The sequence below is a fragment of the Sinohyriopsis cumingii genome, chromosome 17 (genome assembly GCF_028554795.1).
Source record: "Sinohyriopsis cumingii isolate HCF-2022 chromosome 17, ASM2855479v2, whole genome shotgun sequence".
NCBI classification, from domain to species: domain Eukaryota; kingdom Metazoa; phylum Mollusca; class Bivalvia; order Unionida; family Unionidae; genus Sinohyriopsis; species Sinohyriopsis cumingii.
In genome coordinates, this window is record NC_142977.1 from 49004595 (window position 1) to 49018664 (window position 14070).

The following is a 14070-nucleotide window of genomic DNA, read 5'->3' on the forward strand; positions in this document are numbered from 1 at the left end:
TAATACTAGAACCGGAGTAAACCTTTGGGTTTCGAGGGTTAATCAAGAAATATGATTGAATGGTATGTTAGCTAGTGTATTATCGGTCATGAATTTAACTTTGATTCGTACATTTTAGTGAAGGCAGAAGCTTCCTTCACCGTTCGATTCCTCTTTGATCCTTCAATAATTATCAGAAGTGTTCGTATCAACGCTGTCTGCGTCACATTGGTAATATTTCTTCTTTTACAGTCAACGGGTCTTAAGAGTGAGTTTAGTAACAAGCGAATAATGCTCATCGTTCTATGACTGTACGATTGGGGTCATCATAGCTTCTGTTTTGAAAACGTGCACAAAAGAGACTTTGGCCAGTTCAGTCATTCCAAACGTTACAGGTATTATGCATAAGGCTAAAGAAGCATTGTAATCTTAAAAACGTACCTGTCAAACATCCTATGAGTTTGACTTTGTTGATGGCAACTGCTGGATAGTCGTTTCCTTGTTCTGAATAATGTTTAAAAGGAAGGTTTTCGATGTTACCCATGAAATTATGAGCCATAACGGTATCGTATCGACAACAGTCTCTGTAACACTGAATGTCCTCTTCGCTCTAATGAACTTCGATTGGGCTTAAGATCTTTTCCGAAAAAATCGGCAAAAGGTTTTGTCTCCGAAATATTTTTGCTATCTTTCAGGAATCTTGTTACAGTTCGGACAGTGACAAAATATGAGTTCTTAGCTACACAATAATTACGAAAGTAGATGCATGTCGCGTGTACATTCGAATCCACACATTTATTTTTATTCTTGTGCTGATTGACCTTAAAGTTTTGGTCATGTTCATTGTCATATTTTTTAAATTATCAGTGATGTACAGACTAGACAACTTGGTCACACAAAAAGAGAATTTTCTTTCCTAGACAAGTGTGTCTTTGGCTTATTGGCTACGTATAGATATCCACAAGTGAAATATAATCTCAATAGGTCGCAATCACTTTTCAGTTGTTTAATTGTTTCATGCTGTGTTATTGTAGGACTTACAATGTTCGCTTGCAAGAAGGATTATGATTCGGTTCTTTTCGTTTATGAATGAAAGGTCCAGGATATGAATGGCGGTTTCTTGTGTATATTCGATGTAACAAAAATAAAGAAAAGTCCACCTGCTTAGTATTGTTATTGTCCTGGTCAATCTTTACATCTTCCTCAAGTTCATTCTCATATTTTTAAATGTAGATATGATGCTCAAAGTCAACATTTAAAGGCACAATAGTGCAGCTGAGGGTGAATTTTCTTGCAAAAATTTTGGGACATTTATGTATATCAATTGATTAAATACTATTTAAAAGGCATTTCTGGGGTAATATCAAGTATGTAGGGGTTCTCGTTATGAAATACGAACTCTCTGAAATCTTCGTACGTAGAGTAACGAATCTATCGTCTCCATGTTGAAATCCCGCTCGGTAGTGATCGGCAGATCCCGAATGAATAACACACATAATTCCGGTGACCGAAATTTGCATAATTATAGGCCACATTGTAAACACTGAAGATGATGACGTAACACACAATTACGCTACGAGACAGCCCAAAATGTCAACAACGGTGAGTACGATCTTCCCCTGATCTCGTTCTTTTCTTCTTATCCTTTTCCTTTCTAATTTTAATTTTGAGAGGAAACAATGAAATGTATGTAGAACTACTTTTATAGTTATATTTCAAAGTTTTTGTTGTACGAGAATAATTTAAATCGACGTGCTCTGTACAGTATTGCAAAAACTCACAGGTACTTACTCTATTTCTTGCCCAGTAAAATTCGTACTCCCTCACGTCCCCACCACTCAATTTTATAAATGAAAAACATCAGGGACATTTCAAAATGCTTAGAACTGAGTAATTTCATTAGTCAATTTTTAAATTCTAACCAGATAGTCACCACTGGACCCCTAACACCCATCTTTCTGACGTTTCAAACAAAGCGGAAAAGAATCTGTGTGCTTCTCCAAGTTAATACTTGACATACACAAGGTTTTAAATAAGCTTTTTTTCTTTATTTTAAATCTGCGACTAGAATATGGAATCCAGGTTCAAAACTCGGGGCCAGATCAGAAAAAAGTACACACACACAAACGTACAGTCACATGTCAGCTGAAGTTTGACCACAGCTTTATTCTTGCACATGTTTATTGGGTATTGTGCACACTGAGTAAATAGACACATAGACTTTGCTTTGGTGCCCATTCGAGGAAAGTAGGGGCTCTTTTTAAATGTTGGATCCCCACCCCACCCAAGACTTGACCTGATCCAGGCCAAAAAAACTTCCATCAAATCACAACCTCTCATGTATTAATTTCTGATCCAAGGTTAGCACTATATTCCTATAAGTTTGATAATTAATCATGAATATATTAGTTGTCAAATTATAAAATACATTTACATACCAAAATTCATTAGATAGACTTAAATCAGCTCACTTTTAAGCTCAATTCTAGAACGACCTTTAAGAGGAAGAGGGAGAGGAAGGATGAGGCATGGAGCAAGAAGTTGAAAAACCAGATGGGGGAGAGGAGGAAGACATGCTGTGCAGCCTAAAAACTGAGCTGACCAAGCTCTACACATAGTTCAGACAAGGCAGACAAGAATGAGGGTAATTGTTTATTTATATCTTGCAAAACAAGTATTGATAGATATTGAAAAATGTTTGGTACTAAGTAACTTGGTAAAGACTCTAATATCTATGTCAGTAATGTTTTGCACAACTTAAAAATGCATACTTGTATTAAAGGATTAGTTATTTTACCAAACAATGTATGTTTAAATTGCTTTACTTTTTGTTGCTACTCAACACCCCACCCCAATATGATTTGATAAAGGAAGACTATGCACAGATACCATACAAAATACAGAGGCCACCTCATTTACATGGCCACCTTATATAATACCAAAATGGTAAAAGTATTATGGAGACAATCTCATAGAGTACCCCATTGCATGATGAAATACTTATAATTTATATGAAACTAAATACAAAAGGTTTTAACATGGGTCACTTAAATGTACAAGGTATAGTGGAAAATATAGAACAGATTAAGTTAATGATGTCTTCCAAGGAAAATAATATGCATGTTTTAGGACTCACTGAAACCAAATTAAATGCTAGCCACAGTGATAATCTATTTCACTGTCAAGGCTACAATAAACCATTATGCAGGGACAGAGAGACAGCAGGGGTTGTCTTGTATACATTACAAGATGTAAATGCAGAAAGGCAACCTGACTTGGGGTCACATGAAATTGACAGTATTTGGGTGAAAATTTCTCAAAATAATGCAGAATCATTCCTAGTTGGTTTCATTTATAGGTCACCTTCCTCCAAAGCAATTTGGAATGATAACTCTTTGAAACAAATAGAAAATGTTCATGTACAGGAGAAAGAAACATATAAACAGCAGGGTAAATAAGGACCTACTCAATACTCAAATAAAGAGTAACTGGATGGAATTTTTTGAATCATTAGGCCTAGTCCAGCTGGTAAAGAGCTGACAAGTGTAATAGAAATATCAAGCACTCTTATTGATCACATTTATACCAACCTACCAAACAAGGTGGCTTATGTTAATGTACCAAATGTTGGTCTTAGTGACCACTATCCTACTTTGTTGACAAGAATGGTTAAATGCAACAGAAATAGGAAACATACACACAAAACTATCACTTACAAATCTTTCTAAAATTGAAGTAAATAACAATTTCAAGATGACCTTTATAAAGTTCCATGAAATATTATCCAACGTTTTGATGACATATGTGAAGCTCTAAAAGTGTGGACTGATTTATGAATGTAGTCTCTAAGCATGCACCACTAAAAGTACATTGAGTAAAGTATGAAATCCAACCTAACTGATTTACTACTGAAATTCTAGATACTATGAACTCACGAGACCAATTGAAGGCTATGGGAAACCATGCACAATATCAAGTATGGGGAAATAACATAACAAGTATGACTGAAAAGGCAATAAAAAAAAACATTTTATCAATCCATGCTTGCAAATATAAAGAGCAACACAAATTCCATTTGGAAAGTCTTCAGTGAACTCATTGTGGTAACATACACGGATCAGACAAATAAAATTCACTCACTTCTGGTAAATTACACAAAAGTCACTGATGACACTAACATTGCAAATATTTTGCGTGATTTTTCTTCACTAACGTTACCACTAAGTTATAAGAACCAGTGATAAAAAACAACTATAATGAACTGAAAAATCCCTAAGGAGGCATGTTTCTCTATCCCACAGGTATAGAAAAAAACTGCTAAAAAATGCCTCAGTAAAATTGATATCAAGAAAGCTACAGGACTTGATCAGATTGGTCCACCACTCATTAAAATATCTGCCTCAGCTATTGCAGATAGCATAACATTCATAATCAATTTAAGTAGTGCAACCTCATCTGTCCCCAAAATATGGAAAACTGCAAAAGTAATGCCTATACACAAATCTGGTTCTAAGAATGATGCTGTAAACTACCAGCCAATTTCAATACAACCAAAACTTGTCAAAATTGATTGAAAAAAAAACATGTCCATGACTCGTTCATGTCATATTTAACGAAATAGTTGCTCTTACACCCTATTCAATCAGGCTTTAGAGAGAAACATTCACGTGAGACTGACTTGATCTCTCTAACTGATAAATGGCTTCAGCCACTTGATCAAAGTTGGATAATAGGATCTCTATTTGTAGATTACAGGAACGTTTATGGGTTGGTGTACATGAAATTCTTTTAAGAAACTAGATAATCAACCAATGTGATGAAAGCATAATTAGATGGTTTACTTCAAACTTAAGTGAGAGAACACAACATGTTTATATAAATAATGTTCTGTCGGAACCTGGAACAATTAGATATGGAGTATCACAAGGTTCAATTTTAGGTAAATTACTATTGATACTATTTATTAATGACCTACCACGTTTTACTAAGGGGCTCGATTTCATCTACATATCTCTATGCAGATGACACAACATTGTCAGACATCCAAAACACAAAGCACAAACTATAAATTTATTTACAGGATGCCCTAAACAAACTGGACAACTGGTGCACATGCAATGGCATAGTGGTAAATACTGGAAGAACTAAATATTACTTATCTCAACATGGCAAAAAAGAACAAATCTTGGTAGTGATGAACTATGTCTGACATGGAAGGATACAAATTTGCAAATGGTTTGTCATGATAGACTACTTGGTGTTTTGGTAGATAATAACCTATCATGGACTGAACATGTCAGTAAAAAAGTTAATTCAAATGTATGGCTTTTTCAGTTGGATAAGGTACTGAAAACTATCTTATAACAGTTACATACAACCCTATTTACACTACTGTAACACAGTGTGGAGTAATTCAATAATTCAAATGATAAAATCATAGCAAAGCTGGCACATCTTAAAACAAGTGCATTCAGGTTATATCAATCCAGAAAGTAAGCAAGGACAATTTCAGCTGGTAAGTTAAAATTATTACCTATTAAAGACTGAATCCGGTTGAGAAAAGCCAAATTAATGTACATGATATCCAATAATAGTGCTCCTGAATATTTACAATCACTATTCAAGTATAGTCTACCTGGTAACACTCCACAACTGTGATCCATGTCTACCAAACAGTATAAAATTCCCAAACCAAATAAGGAATTTTAAAAAAAATGTTTCCAGTACTCTGGAACTTTGCTCTGGAATAGTATTCCAGTTGACATTAGAAATGCCAACTCTATTTCCTTCTTCCAAACCAATATATAAAGCGGCTTCAGAGATACACGTAAAATAGATAAATTCCTTTGTATGAGGGCCTAAAGGTAAATTAGCTAAAATCATTTCATATATAGGTATTAGTGATCTACGCTAGTGGCATACAAACATTCAATAATATTAAGGTCAACTTGCTCTTTTTTTAATTTAATTAATAAACCAACTTAAGTAATACATTTATTAGTTTAATTTTTTTAAAATACAAAATGGTAACAAAAAGTCTATGCAATCTTACTTTGAAGTTCAGCAATTAGACCTGACTAGATTAAACATGTACAGAATTCATATAGCCATTTAAATCTTGTCAAATAAATACTACACTTTTATTCTTCTGTTTTAAATATGATGCATTCCTTAATGTATATTACTAAAGCCCCAAAATATGTTAAGATAATCGTATATATGCAATATCATGATAGACATAAGGACGTAATAATCCTAAATTGTTTTATTTAGACTGATATGAAGGCTTGCAAGAAACTTTTTTTTCTTCATATCTGATCTAACATTTTTGGGTAAGAATTTTAATTGCGCAGTCTGCTTGGCATTCAATGTTTCCACGTTTGAACTGGTGATTACTGCAAATGATTTCTGTATAACAAATTTAATCGATTCAATGGCAATTTTGAAATTTCTTCAATTCTTTCAATTACTTTTATATATTCCTTGAGCGTGTCATTGCTAAAGCTTAAAATTTTCATGTACAAAATGTATATCACAAAAGGTATGAATAACTTGACAGGTATGTTGGCTACATTACAGAAAACCTCTTTCTGTATACAGGATATGCGTAGCACATGCCTATGAATGTACAACTTGCACTTTGTACCAATAAAATCAAAATACTGCATCAATTTACAAACAGAATTAAAACTTTGATAGTTACTCTTACATTGAAAATTGATGTACATACATGATTGTTGTAAATGTTATTTCTTTGCAACCACTGTGAAAGAATTTTAAAATTGTAAGCCGTCCAAAAACAGACATGCATACATATGCAAATGATAAGGACTTTGTTTTAATTTACAACTGATACTCATCGAGTAGATTCTTTTCATTACCTGATTTCAATGTGGGTACCTCACTATACTAAACAAATCTAAGCTGCAATCAGCCATTCCTATTTGATCCCAATGCAGGAATCTCTGACTTCTAGAAATGCTCCCCAAAAACTTTGAGTTGTCCATCTTAACATAAACTATCAGTTCTAGTTGCGACGGAACTCTCAGTGTTCATGTCAAAATAAAAACCATGTGCAGTTTTGATCCACGTGTATTTCACAGTGGAATTTGCTGATCGAAGATGAATAACATTTGAATAAGCACATGTTCCTATTATTTCTTAAAATATATTTTTTTTACATTTTAGAAATAGCATATTACAATTGGAATAATTTTTCAGATTTTTCAAGATCTAATCCTTGATGAGGCTGTACTTGCCTTGTTCAGGATGTACAGACGAAATGTTCTTGTCCTCAACGATAAAGTTGACTTGATGAGTGCCAACAGTCATGCTACCTATAGGCAGTTCATACTACGGCAACATGGAAGGCTGGGGTCTGGACAGAGACATGTAATTCCCTCTTGCTGTTTCTGGCAGATACATGACAAATATCCAGATGGACAATACACTGGCTTCATCCCCTCTAGGCTTGCATGAACTTAAACACATTCTTGGATGTATGAGTTTGTATATAAATGAATACAATTGATTTTATTCATTGTTTTCTTATAAATGCACATAATATTGCATCAAACAATAATGCTTTCAGATTTATTTTAACACCAGTCTATTTCTGCCTACAAACAATGTGGGCACGAAGATCATAAATAATCAATATAAAAAGTTTTCAGCAACTGCAGATACAATATTATACATTATTTTATTTTCAACTACTGATATTTCAGGATATTATATAAAGTGTAACCTGCCTTAGCTGACACACACACCTCCATATATCAGACACTGTTTCATATTTTACATAACTAAAATCGAGAGATCTCCCTCACCACACCAAAACTAGAGTTGATGGTGATTCTTGAGGTGCCAGGTTTCTACAGATTCTCCTGGGATCACCTTCCTTTAGTTCTCTTCTCCTCTGCATACCTGCTTTCCCTCAAGTTGACAGATGAGGGCTTTCTTTATAAGCTCCCTGGTGTGGGGATGTTTCCTTTTCCTTGCAAAGGGTAGACGGACCATCTGCCGCTTTTTTTGTTGTAACATCGATGCCTGTTTTAAAGAAAATTTTATTTTATGTGTGACAAGCATCCCCATGCTAACCCATATTAACTTTTACCCAATATTAGAGCCTCCTGATCAGATCCCAAGAATAAGTTGTTGAATGGTTGTTTTTGTTCTTATTTGTTCTATCCACAAAATACTATGTGAGACAGGATGCATTTTTGCCCATTCCTTCAGAAAGCAACATGTTTTCATGAACAGGCATTAGCTAGTAATCATCATGATGACATTATCTGCCCCAAACATCCTGAGGATATTCCATAAACACCATATATCCTTAATAAAGTGTGTCAGTCCCCTGGGAAAGTGCTATACATATCACTGGATCTAATTATTAGACTTGCATTGCTCAAATCAAAATAGATATCCACTGGAATGATAACAGTACTAATTACAAGATCTGTATGCATGAAAATATTAAGATACTGTGATCCAAAGCAGCTAGGTCATTCCTAATCCTGTACACAGGAGGGATGTATGAAAATCTCTTGGCACTGTACATCATGATCTGCTGATGAAAAACTTCAAGCTCAGCAGTGCTTCTGCAATTATCAAAACATGTATCTTGTAACATGTGTTATTCGTAATCTGCTAACAGATTAATACAATTATTAAATATTCATTACTGCTGGTAATTTTGGCATACATAAAATCGTTACTGAAGTGTTTATTGATAGAGTGTCATGGAATTGTTTATACCTGATGTGCATGTATTATACCTGAAATTACCAAAGACTTGAGAAGGAGAGTCACTATACATGTATCATGTGCACACATCTTATGAATTCTAACTTATTCAGATCTTCAAATGGTAAATATATACAGTAATTTATTAATTAGTTTGGCAACCTTGAAAAGTAGGAAGATGAAATAAAGTTAAAAATGCATGAAGAGCAATCATCAAAACAGAAACAGCTTTTCAATTCCAAAAGTTTTATAACAGTAAAGAGTGAAAACCAACAAGTCATTTAATTCCCAAGAATAAAAAATGAAATTAAAAAAGAACTTAGTATTGTAAATTAAATCCCAAATAAGTTATATCACCAGTCCTAATAAACAAAGTTCTAATGAACTGCCAGTGGTTTCCAAAAACAAACTTCAACTGTTATCTCAGTATTTTGTTTTAAAATTAAATATGTCTTAGGTGCATTCATCATGGGCTAAGTGGATAGATGGGAAGAGGTTGTTAGCAAGAACTGCATGTGGGACATAGATACATGTATAAATGGAAAACGGCATAAAGAAAGCATATGAGTCACGTAGACACGATTTCAATATACAATCACTGATCCTCTAAGTATTGAGTGGGAAGAAAAAAAACAGCTGTGATTATTGGGTTAGCCAGCACAGTATACTGGAACTTTTTTGCATAACCAAAACAATGACAGTTCAAATTATGCCTTTTTCTATGCATCAAGTGGCACAGTTGAAATACCCAACATCACATCTGAGAAAGCGAAATTCAAGGTTTTTTTCGAACTCAAACTAAGAATAGGAATGACATGGGAACTCAACCTGCTGGCAGTTATAATAATGTCCTTTATCAGCATTACATTTGTTACATCATTGTTTTCAGCAGAATGACAATTGTAAGACAACCCCCACCCAAACACAAAAAAAAAATCTGCAAGAAATTTGTCATTTGTACCTTCCTGATTCAATAGCAAATACTTCAGATACTGAAGGTGTCTTCATTCTCTCAGTATGTTGCAAAAGCACTTGGCCAGGTGTTGATGGGAAGCATGAAAATGTACTGGCCATCGGTTCTGTTTGCTTGGGTTCATCTTTTGCTATATTCTTTGCAACTTAAAATATGAATTAAATATTCATTTGTTTTATAAGTTATGTTTTAAATCTGTTTCTTTGTGCACTGTGTTAAACACTTAGAACTGAAATACTTCATTTAAGCAAGAATACATAATAATAGATCTAAAAAAATTCACATCAATAAAACTAACTTGTCTGCAGCTTAAAACTTTAACTGATAACAATCTGCCAGCCATATATTCTGGTAGCACTACAACATCCTTTCCTATCATGACTAGACATCCTTATGCAATTGTAGTCAATACAGTGCTTTATAATAGATTTACTAGTAGTTGAAAGATGTACAATAAAATCTTATTATTTGTTCCATCACGTTTACATGATAAGGTTATTAAACTTTTATGCAAGTAATATGCATGTCACATTAACCTAAGGGGTGGGTGTGTGAGAGAGAGAGAAAGGGGGGGGGGAGATAGATATGGCATAAATAATGATAACGCTTGTAAATGTACCTAATTTCCCTCGCCGAATTTAAAAAAAAAAACCTTTCTCAAGAAGATAATTGACAAGTGTACAAAACGACCTTTATGAGCACGCTGTTATAAAAAATAAATAATATATTCCACCCCAACATACAATTCACACAATGCAGTCACCGAGTGAAATACTGATCAGCCGATCACATCTATTTTGGGCATATTACAAAGCAAGTCCTTGTGCAAACATTGTATTAATAAAACAGTGTGCTTTCAAACATACAGTAGGAAGAAGATATTGAAAAATGGAGAACACATACATAGACATCACAGTCACTTGATTCTGGGGAAACTAATGTGTATCACCATATAACACAAAAATTGGCTTACCTGTCCAATAACAACTTCGCCATTTCAGTGTCTGATGCCAGTCCTAACTCTTACATCAATGCTCTCCATCGAACAAACTGGTCCCCAAGACGAATCCTTGATCAGTCCCGTTCGGTTTCTCAGACAGTTTTTCGACGTTTCTTCTCGGGAAGCGACAAGCGCGGACGACCTTTACAATTTTGACTCTCACGTGTGTCCGCCATTTTTGTTTATAGTAGATATTTAAATTACAACCACGTGACTCATAACCCGCCCACTGGACGAAGATGACGTATACGTTTTTGTGGTCACGTGAGGCTTCCGTAACTGTTCGTGACCTACAAGTTTCAATTAAAGCGGACCCCCACAAAAATTCATTTTCTCTCGTTTATTTATCATTTGCCCAATTTAATCTTCTCAAACTCTAGGTTATTTTGAATTATTTCAGCTTATAAGTCGACACATTTCACTAGTTACATGATCTGTAACATTCACAAAATTACAGACACTTTGCACTATTGTGCCTTTAAGTCACAAAAGGGACATCGTTTTTTTCCTGGGCAAACGTGTACCTTTTGTTAGTTGGTTCGAAGAAGATATTCACAAGTGGAACACAGTTTCATTAACTACAATAACTCACTTACACTTAACTGTTGCTGTATTTGTTTCATGCGATGTTGTTAGTAACATGTAGGACTGACAAATATTTCCTTGCACGAAGAGGAATTAACTCGTTCTTTTATTTTAAGAATGAAAAGTAAATAAGTTTTAAAAGCTTCAGCATCTCTTTTCATATAATGGAAACTTATTTGGATTACTTTTTAAATTTATAGCATACTTAGAACTTTAGGATTTTACTTGCCATAATGTAAGCTACTTGTAGATTTTCCACATTGTATTGTAGGGAAATAAATCGTATTTTCAATTTTACAAAACTTGTTGGTCTTCGCACTTACATGATACTTGTTTTAAGACCATATATTCATTGAAATATATAGATGTATATGCACCAGGAAATATTCATCTGAAAAATGTTCTTTGAATTTTTATGGTTTAAACTGTAATATCAATATATTTATGGCAAAGGCACAAAATCTTCAAACAAACATTGACAGTAAGTTTTATACAAGTGTGTTTGTCAACAACCTCTTGGATGTTAATCAGTTCAAATAAGGGGAGCCAATATCTGCATGGGTTTTCCTATTTATAAAATTAATTAAAAATTCATTATGCACTGAACAAAATCAAATTTTATCTAACCTAGTTCAAAAGCTTCTGGTATATATATATATATATATATATCTATATATATATATATATATATATATATATATATATATATATATATATATATATATATATATATATATATATATATATATATATATATATCTGATACAAAATAAACGCACCACGATGCGTACTTTTGGCTAATTACAATATGCATTGAGTTCCTGCTAACATAACGGCACACAGCAAGTTCAATAAAAATTTATTAAAATGTAAAGGCTGGAGAAAGGTAACAAAATCAGCCAAACAGAGCCCAGATCACTTCAATAAAAGTGTATATTTAAAAGACTAACCACATATTCTATTGATTAACATCAAAGGAACAAGTTCATATAAAATCAATTAACCAATAAACATCAAGTGTCCTCACAATATCCATCAAACGAAGCCTCATAAACCAGTTGTTCTCGTATACAAACTAGATTTTGTTGATTTAACATAGCACGTTTGATAAAACAAATCATACATTAAGCCTCTCATGCACCCGCAAGGTCAGCCAATCAGAGCACAAATCATACCTTTAATATACCTAAACTTTGATGATTATGAAATTCTTTTGACACACATAAAAGTACCTAAACTGTTGTACCCAAATCATTTGACATGTAGAGCCTCTAATTTGTTCTCAATTTCCGCTTAAAACAGTACGTCATTTCATCAATACCGGCACATCTTATTACTAAAACAAAACTAAAAGATATTAATGCCACAAGTTTGGTTAGGTTTTCTTTAGCAGCATGTAAACGGTCTTTTATAAAGGTTTTTGCATATTTAGTCAATATTAGCCGTGTTTGATCAATGATCTCCGTTCTTGTATACACTTAAAATACGTTGGTGCATAGTTCGGTCACGTGTTGTAAGGTCGCTTTTGTGTTACTAGCATGATTACATATAAGAGTAGTATGGCGGAGAGATCATATATGAATCAGTCGTACAGCAATATATTACTCCCTAATACTATTTAACTCTGAACTGGGATTTATATTCAACATGTAACAAGAACATACAAGTCCAAAACAGTGGATTTATGTTTCGTACCATGACTACTTAAGTCGAAACAGTAATACCTAGGTACAAAGAGTGATTTGCATCTAGCATAGACCGATAATTCTTATGTCTGGTACTTTTTATCTCTCTTGAATCAGTAACACAACTTGCACAACTTCAGATGACAACAGTCCCGGAAAAATATGATTATACAGTTGTATCATTTTTAGGAAGTTTACTTGCAGATGAAATATCGCCTCTATGCAATGACAAATTAAATTTGCTATCTATAAACATGAGTGGCTAACGGATTAACTAATTCTATTCTAGTTTGCATGCACTTCTATTATCACAATACTGGCTGTAATATTTCACTCATTTTCTGGTTATAGATTATATATAGCAGTAGCTAATAATGTCAAAAGAAAAGTTCATTTTCAGTAATCGATGTAATCCAACATGCACTTGTTTGATTAGAAAATTATCAAAGGTACAGGACATGATAACAGAATTTGGCAAAGATCATGACTTATAATTTGTGCCGTTGTTATTTCAAGTTTAGCGGAATTATGACAGTGGCATTGATAGTGTCACGTCCATAACATTTTCAAGCTCTATAGATGAAAAAGTACGTGGACAATATATTTTATTTTACAATACAGGTATCAATTAAAACAAAAGCATGATGAAACACATTACGAAATACTGCTACTGAAAACAAACATATTTCCAAAGCTACTTGTATTCACAGACTTTGTAGGATGATGGAGTTTGCAATTGTACATGACCACAAATGCACCTGACATTACGTTCATGTTCATATCGTCATCTTGATGTTAGTGCCATTACTTGCCAGGATTCTATAACTAGCAATTGATTTCATTTAAAAGAGATGTGAATGTAGTAGAATGAAAACATCAATATATGAATAATATAATACATACTGTTAGCAATGTAACTGTCTAAAGGTACCAAAAACCATCCAGGTATTGCATACTGAGTTTCTTTTGTGTGATGTGACTAATACAACTATTCTACACGCGAGATAACACTTTGTTGGCATCACAAGTATTTTACTAATGCAAGTTGCCAGGCGAAGGAATTTACATTCTTCTCTAATCATGTTTCCGTATTCTTTTCA

At 33.7% G+C, this 14070-nt stretch overlaps 1 protein-coding gene across 1 annotated transcript; it reads left to right on the forward strand.

Annotated features, from left to right (window-relative positions):
• The first annotated feature begins 1560 nt into the window (after positions 1 to 1560).
• On the forward strand, positions 1561 to 7510 carry LOC149778576 (P2X purinoceptor 7-like). The gene is made up of 3 exons (XM_089938510.1): positions 1561 to 1581; positions 2469 to 2623; positions 7201 to 7510. Exons 2-3 carry the CDS (start codon positions 2618 to 2620, stop codon positions 7456 to 7458), a joined length of 264 nt encoding a protein of 87 aa, XP_089794636.1. The 5' UTR covers positions 1561 to 1581; positions 2469 to 2617; the 3' UTR covers positions 7459 to 7510.
• Positions 7511 to 14070: the final 6560 nt, after the last annotated feature.